The sequence below is a fragment of the Sciurus vulgaris genome, assembly GCF_902686455.1.
Source record: "Sciurus vulgaris genome assembly, chromosome: 9".
NCBI classification, from domain to species: Eukaryota; Metazoa; Chordata; class Mammalia; order Rodentia; family Sciuridae; genus Sciurus; species Sciurus vulgaris.
The window spans coordinates 4847675-4855784 of NC_136469.1; the positions used below are offsets into that span (position 1 = coordinate 4847675).

At 49.2% G+C, this 8110-nt stretch overlaps 1 protein-coding gene across 4 annotated transcripts in view; it reads left to right on the forward strand.

Annotated features, from left to right (window-relative positions):
- Positions 1-7169, forward strand: part of AFG2A (AFG2 AAA ATPase homolog A) — a 291079-nt gene extending 283910 nt beyond the window's left edge. For 2 of the 4 annotated variants that reach the window (XM_079154019.1, XM_079154020.1), the window contains one exon: positions 6180-7169. In XM_079154019.1, the coding sequence (XP_079010145.1) occupies positions 6180-6356 (177 nt within the window). In that variant the 3' untranslated portion in view covers positions 6357-7169. Of the gene's footprint in view, positions 1-767; positions 2250-6179 lie in introns of those variants that run through there. The other 2 variants (XM_079154017.1, XM_079154018.1) reach the window with 2 other exon arrangements.
- The last annotated feature ends 941 nt before the right edge of the window (positions 7170-8110 follow it).

Below are 8110 nucleotides of genomic sequence, written 5' to 3' on the forward strand. Positions count from 1 at the left end.
AAGTTCTGACCTGGAACTTACTGATGGTTCCTAATCTCTCAAGCACCAGCAGAGAAGCTGGCCCTGCTGTGGAACTGAGAAGAAGGGTCCTGCGCAGCAGGAGCACACTGGGCACGGCACCCGCGTGGCAAGGTCTGCTGCTGATCGCAGGGTGGACAGCCTTCACCTTGACTGCGCCTCCTGGCCAGGGCAACTTGGCCTCCGCGGCTGCCTGCTCTCACCTCGCTAAGCTGAACTACCCTTCCCAGCTGCTGCTTCTGGGGCTGGGGACACACCATAGGCTCTGTAGAGGAGGTTTTATTTTTTCTGCATTGAAGTGTGACATTGTTCTGACTCTTCATGGCATTCGGAATTCTGCACAGTTTCCTTTCTTGCCCTCTTGCATTTAAATGTGAAGTAATTAGATTTCCCAAGGTTCAGTGGTCAAGAGCCTCCCATCCTGGGGTCGCCTCCCGCAAGCTCGCAGTGGGACTGGCTCGCGTAATCCAGTTATTGCTGTATTGTTGCAGAGGCCCTGCTTCTCCAGAGGGCGAGCGTAGCATGGAAATTTATACTCACATATCCTTTGTCTCCGTTGCAGTTACTTTTCTCCTGCATTTGAAAGTAATTATTTGCTTTTGTTTTTTTTTTTTTTTTTTTTTTTTTTTGAGTGACTCTGTTTTGAGGATTTCTAAACATTTCATTAGAAATCTTTTCCTGCCTCTTAGGAATCAGCTCCAATATGTCTGACTTTCATATGGAATTCCTCTGTTTTATATTTTGGTCAGCTGTCTGATGGTCAGATCTGTTACAACTGTGGAATGAATGGAAAGAGAGTTTGTGGCATGCTGGTACCAAATAAATGGTGCCGTGGCCACTGGACAAAAGCCCGTCAGAGTGCAGCTCTGGCATTGAGCTCTGAGGCCAGTTCCGCAGCCTTTCATCTCCTTTTCTCCTTTCCACAAACAGGTAACAGTTCACCTTCACAAGGCACATACGTGTTCCAAAAGCTTGGCTACCCAGTTTTTAGTGAAAACAGAGAAAGAATATACACTTGGCTTTGCCCAGCCAGCTAGAACATTCCTGCTTTGACAACCTATTGTCAAAAGCACCCTGGCTAGAGGTTGGCTAGGAGCTTATTGAAGTGATCTTGTCTGCAGCCAGGGACCGGGGTGGGTGTACGGGGAGATAGACAGGATGGCAAAGGGATTAGTGGAAGGCTTTCAAAAACCTTCTACCAGAGAAGTTAAAGATCTCCGTGGGTAAGAGAAAAATAGACTAATTTGACACTCCAGGGAATCTGTGATTCAAATTTGTATGTCCCTTGCACATCTTAGTGAAGTTCTTCTGTGCTCTTATGGGAAAATCAAGCTGAATTCCCCATCGCTGAACCAGTCTGTGACTGCTTCCGTTGGGATGTCATGCCGGCAGGGTGGTGAGCTGTATGGTCCACAGAAATAGTCTCTCAGTTGTTTTTTCATGACAACAAGGCAAAGGAGCTCCTGTCCCTGTGTGATGGTTTTTGACCCCAAAGAAGCATCCTTCAGGACTAGCACAGGCATGGTTATATTCTTACGATTTCTAATTTACATTACTTTCGCAAAAAGAACTGAGACCAGATTGAGAACATTGCTGGAGATGCACATCTGTCACAGTATTGAACAGTTTTTGTCATTTATAAGTTGACAAGGTCTAGATTATGTAAAGTGTAGATAGAAATACTTGACACTGACCAAATGTGGGAAGGATGCCCACAGCATGCACGTTTGGAAGCATGTTTAAAGACCTGTCCTGTCCAGTCCAGCCAGTATGCCTTGACCTATGTTTGCCCATCTAGAGCCCAAGCAAGCCCACACTGCTGCCGCCATCGCTGTCTCTTGACTTCCTTAGACAGACTGGTTCTCCTCCCTCTCGTCTCAGTTTCTCTCCTCCTGCTCTGCCCATGAACATGTCTGTTCTTGTGCTTCTGGCCTCTGTCCCTCTTTCCTTTTGTCTCCATTCTGAAGTTGGGGAGAGCAAAAGGTAAAAGGATATGAGCTAGTCAAAAGCTGTATTGTGTCCTGAGTAAGAGTTTTGGTATGTGTTAGCGTCTCTCAGGGGGAATGCCAAAGACCACCAGCAGGTGATCTTCCAACATGGGAAAAGGGAGGAGCTCTGTGGCAGACACTGGGTGACTTACTCTTTCAGCCTGCTGTTGCAAATTAAACTAGGTAGTTGATGAATGCAAGTTTCTCACTCCCAGTTCTGGAGCCTGGGAAGTCCAAGATGGAGGCACCAGCAGAACACCTAGCAGCATCCTCACATAGTGAGAGGTGAAGAAGCTCACCCAGCCTCTTAGGAGGGCACCAGGTCAGACCATGAGGCCGAACCTCCCATAGCTTCCTCACCTCCCAAGATCCCTCACTTAAATGCTGGAAGAATGAACAGACTGTTGTCACCAAGCTTCACTGGCCCTCTGCCATTTCTGTTGTGCACTGTGCAGTATATATCGTGTTGCCTGAAACTTTGATCAAGGAGTACTCCTCCCCAGTATCCCAAGGCATTGCTGCTACGGGCCATGGGAATGAGCAGGGAAGCTGTACTTGTCTTGGCAAGTGTCCTGTCGTGGAACTCTTGCCGGAGTTCAGGGCTCCCGAGCAAAAGGAAGACATCCATCACGAAACAGAGGTCCAGGAGGCACCCGCTTCTTGACGCCGTCTTACCTGGTCAGGGAAGAAAAACCAGCCATCCACTTCATTCTTTGCCTTTTGGAAGCCCTGTTAGGAAAAAAGAAAAGCAAATGGACCCTTTGGGCATTATGCTGTCAGGTCTTGTGCATCGGCTGCTTGTGGGCTTGGTTTGGAGCTGCCGATGGGACTGCCATCGTGGTTCACTGTTGCTTTTCATAGTCAGCTGCAGATGGTGCCTTTTAAAGCATTCTCTGTGGCTCAGGCTGGCTGGGTGTCGTCCGAGGCCCTTTCTTCCAACCTGGCTATTTCTTTGTTTACTTTATTCCTTCTAGCCAGAATGTCCTGAACAGACCTGTGTGTTCCTCACACTTCACTTTCCAAAACAGGAATTTCTTCCTTCTGTCCACACGAAGCACTTCCCTTCTGCCTTCCTGACAGTACTTCTGATAGTGGGCACCTGGGGAGTTAACCTGTGTCCATACCTGCGGGGTCCTGAGGGTGGAGGGTGCTATTGATACCACCGTATCTCCGTGGGACCTCCAAATCTGATACCGCCGTTTCTCGTTGACGAGTTCTGCTCCCTCTAATGTTGAGGTTTGAACACTAGAGAAGCAGCCAAGGCAAGTATTTTAAGCAGGTTGTATTTAAAAGTAGTAATAATACAGACTTATCCTGAGGGGGAGAAGGGGGCCGTGGCTGATGTTCTAGAATCCCAAGAAGTGAGCATGCCCTACATCTTTTATCGGGTGAGGCCTCTTTTGTTCTCCAGTTCTCCCCCGCTGATCATGCTTATCTCTCCTTCCTGCTATTTGACTAGACCTGGTCTTGCAGGTGAGATGCATAAAGTGAGGAGCAAATGGGCAGGGGGAGGGCCAAAGTGATTCAGCCAGGCAAGGGCCCAGAGGGCACTAATTGGCAGCTCCTTGCCGGCAGTCCTTGATAAGGGCAGGTAAATTTGGTAATCAGTGGCTCTGGAGATCCTTGACATTCCATTCTCCCAGGCACAGTCTCCAACTTCCAGAGGCAGATGGCTTTCATGGCCTCCATTTCCTCAATTTAACCCGATCCCCTATTTCTGCACTAACTGCCTGTCCCCAGTTCTGGCTTCACTATCTTGACAGCTCTGGGTCTTCCCTCAGTCACTGCAGGAAGTAGCTAGAACATAGGTGCTCACGGATGCGCAGGGTCCCATTTGCAGTTCTGTCGGTTGCTGATTATACGTATACTGCTAGGTAACTGATGGGAAAATAAAAATAGCAGAGAGGATTGCCAAATCGACTGGTTCTTTTGGGCATGTCTAAGAAATAAATAAAGGCAGGGCATCTTGAAGCAAGCGTTGGGCTCAGGCAGGCCTCTGCCACCCTAGGAGGTGCCAGCAGCTGCACTCCTTCCCCTGCCAAGGAAGGCACCTTCATATTCAGCCCCGAGCTAGGATTCCATAGTCTCTGGAAGGATCATCCCTGTCTAGCCCAGGCACTTCCCAGTCAAAACCTAGTCTTGTGGTTTGGATGAAATTGTTTGCTAAGGTCAAGCCTACTGGGAATCCTAAGGGATTACTTCCATGTTAGCATGTCCTGGAGGCTCCATGGTAGCAAACAACTACCTTTCGAGTGGCCACACTCCTCTGACTGTCTCATCACCAAAGCCCCTGTGTTATACCAAGGAAGCTACCAGGAAGCGCATTGCAGAGCTTAGAGGAAATTCTGTAGATGAAGGTGTTTCTTAAAAAGGACTCGCTTAGGGAGAAGACCTGAGCATGGGCTTCTCGGCTTCCCTCGGTCCCGTGCCACCTGCACCACCTCCATTTCCCAACCTTGTGCCTGCACCATCATCTCGCACTCTCCCACTTCACCACCTGCCCAGCTTCCCCCCAATGGCTGTGCGGCAGTGCATTCGGTGCCAACACCTGCCATCTGGTCACGCGAGCCCAATCCCAGAACTCACCAGGCTTTTGGTCCCTCCTTCCTTGCTCAATACCTCGCCCCCAGCACTTCACATAGGCCTGCCTGGCTGCTCCGCTTGACAGTGTCCAACACCTCCCACCACCTGTTAGCATGGTGCGAAGACCTGGGGCATCACCGCCTAGCCGCTCAGCACGGGGATCAGTGCTGTCCAGCGTACATGTAGGCACTCAGTACTCCTCCGTGCTGGGCAGTGTTCTCGGAGGTGAGTCTTGCCTAGTGAGCATGGAGGATATGGCATTGACCCTGGGACCAAGGCTTCCCTCCCCGCAGGCTGTGGGGAGCTGCATAGCGAGCACCCTCCCATCCTGGGGGATCCCACTGCTGGTGGGGAGTCAGTGCGCAGCAGCTGCACGAGATTCCTCAGACCTCAGCCCTGCAACCACTGCCCAGGTGGAGGACGTGCTTCTTAGATTGGCAGGAGGGCTCCCCTGGCTCCCTTCGCCTCCCTTGCAGAGGTTCCTAGGACTGGTCCACTGCACAGCCAGCTCGCCAGCCGGGGCACTCTCCAGCTTTTACTGTGCTTATTAATTCCCACAGTCTCATTTTCAAAAGAACCCTTTTTTTGCGCCAGAACACGTGGTGACATGGTTTCTCTATCCCTGGAAGTTCCTTTCCCTTCCACAAGTCGGGAGCTACTCTTGGGAAAGGCGTTGACATGGTAGCTGCTGTGGTTAACTTCCGCGCTCTTTAGTGGAGCCCAGAACAAAGTCACATCGTCGTAATCTGACAGAGCCTCTGAATCTGTGCGTGGTTTTCTGAAAGCTCCCTAAACATACTGCTAAATCCCCCAAACAGCCACTAAACGCTGGCAGCCGCTTGCCCAGCGGAAGCAGAGGCTCTTTTCAGCAAGGGAACAAACAGGAGAATGGCTGCCCTCCCGCGGCAGCGGGCCCTCGCCTGCCACACGGGCACCGTCCTGCCGCCCGCAGCCTCAGCGCCATCCGTCACCCCCGACTCTCCCGCCCCGCAGCGCGTCTTCAGCGGCGCTGGCAGAGGCCTGTTTCCGCTTCCTCCACCCACTCCTCCCCCTGCACCCAGTGCTTCCTGTCCCCAGAGGCCTCCTCCCGAGTAACAGAATTCACTCTGTTCTGATGCGGCTCTCTAGAGCCGGCGTAGACACGCCCTGGTATCCCAAGATTTAGGAACTCGTTAAGAAGAGGCGCAGAAAGAAGCGCCTTTGCGCACTGGAATCATCAGAGGGAAGGGAAGACGGTGCGCTGGCGAGCAGGCTCTCCGCAGCACCGCCACCCGCCCCGTCCCTCTGAAACAGGTGGCCGGGCCTGCCTTTGCAGTTAGGAGCAAAGGCTCTTCAGCACACACACGTGTCACGTCTTCCACGTCTTTGTGCTCCTGGTTGCCGGTACCTGCCACCTTGTTTTGGAATGAAGGAACAGAAAACTGAATATGATTACTTTCGATCCTTTTAAAAATTTGAGTGGAATAAGTGACAGAAAAATTCAGCAATGTGCTTGTGGTGTAGAAGTTACCAAGTGAATATTTGGAACATCCCATTTGTGGGAGAGGAGTGTTGACTGTTTTCCTCTCCTTGTGTTTCTTTTAATTTCAGATCATAGCCGTCTGCAGAGAGGCGGCTCTCCTGGCTCTGGAAGAAGACATTAAAGCCAACTGCATTATGAAGAGGCATTTTACTCAAGCCTTGGGCACAGTGGCCCCTCGCATCCCTGAGTCACTGAGACGCTTTTACGAAGAGTACCAAGAGAAGAGCGGACTGCACACACTCTGAGAAACCCCGTGTCCGTTACAGCACACTCCTTTCTAGAGAAACTAGTTTTGTTTTGTTCTTTTTTTTTTTTTTTTTTTTCCTTAAGATTTTGCCTTAAAAGTGCTAAAAAAATCTCTACTAGATAAAGTGTTTGAAGTAATTTCACAGGAACTGAGGGGCTTCTGTCATCATACGCATTTTGAATTGTATGGATACATTGAAAATATCTGTGTGTGAGTTCACATTAGTTTTCTCTGGAAATGTACGCCAAGTTCAGAAAGCAACCTGGTCCTTTTTTCCCTTGAGATGATTTCCTTGCTCTAGAATTCACTCTGGTGCCCTCCTAAGTGTCCACCTGTGGGCATCTGTTTCATACCAGAAGACGGGGAGTGTATGTGGATGAAGGCATCATGGGAAATAACTCACGGAGCTTTATTTTTGGAAGGCCAGCCAATGAAAGGTCCAAATGCCTAGCCAGGCTTCTCTGCCTTGTTTCCAAATGTGTGCTTGCCTCATTATAATTCCCACCTGCATCTCGGGCAGACTGGAGTATTGTTATTTCAAGGCTCAGCTTTGGCTCAGTGCTGGAATACTTGCCAGCCATGCACGAGCCATGGGCTCAGCACCACCAAAAAAGTGGTTTCATATAATGCAGTACCATTTGAAGGGTTAAAGTCTTATAATTGTAAGGCCATTCTAAGTCCAGAGAAGTTGACTTGGTTTTTTTCCTAAAATGCTATAAATACATCATACATAAAGTATGCATGTTTTAATTTGGATGTATTTTCAGGTTACAAGTGAACTTTTCAAAAATAAACATTTTTAAGAAATTGACTCTTAGTCATGTTGTATTTATGTTGTAATCTAAATATGTATGTTTATACTTGTATTTATATGTCCTCAGGATTTCTGGACTCTTTACTGCTCCATAAATGCCCTTTGAAACTTGGAAAGTGACTCACTGGCTTCCTAATCAGACTATTAGTGAGCACACCTGTCATCTCAGCAACTTAGCAGGCCCTGTGTCAAAAAAAATTTTAGGATGATCAAGGTTAGAGCATGGAGAATGACAAGTTGTGACTGGGGCTGTGCAGTGCAGACTGTCCAAACACAAGTGATCCTCCCCGAATCCCGAGGAGAAATTCCCTTGGGAAGGCTGGCTTTTGGCCATGTTTCTGTCTGTGTGATGTTTCGCATCTTCACCTGGGTGTTTGGAATACAGGCATCCGTGACAGCAGTCCTCTCTTTGTATGCCTGAGAATTCCATGCTGATTTTTAAAACAGGCCTTCTGCCAACCTCATGATCCTGACCTTGTCAATTCCATGGCCACCAATGCAGCCCACATGGTCCACACCTGTCTCTGGAAACTCAGGAGTAGCATGAAGGAATAAAATGCAAGAAGGCAGATGAGATCAGGCTTCAGAGCCCAGATCGGGTCAGTGAGTGTATGGGGTGGCTGCCCTCAGTGTGGGTTGCTTTGGACCTGGGAGCAAGATCTGTTTCCACAGTGCACAGGCCATTCAGAGGAGTTGGAGTTGGTAGTTTAAAAAGATTTCAAAGCACCGAACACTACATCTTACAATTATAAACCAGTCATTTTACATCTCCAGATAGCATGCTGTTCCTTCGTTTGAAGTTTGTACTCTTTACAACAGTGCTAGTGAGATCTGACTCATGCCAAACAGCCACTGAGGAGTCTCCGGTAACAGCTGGCCTGGCTTCATCTCCATGAGGGCTTTGCTTCTAGTCTAGACGCTCCTGTTAGGGGTTTAAA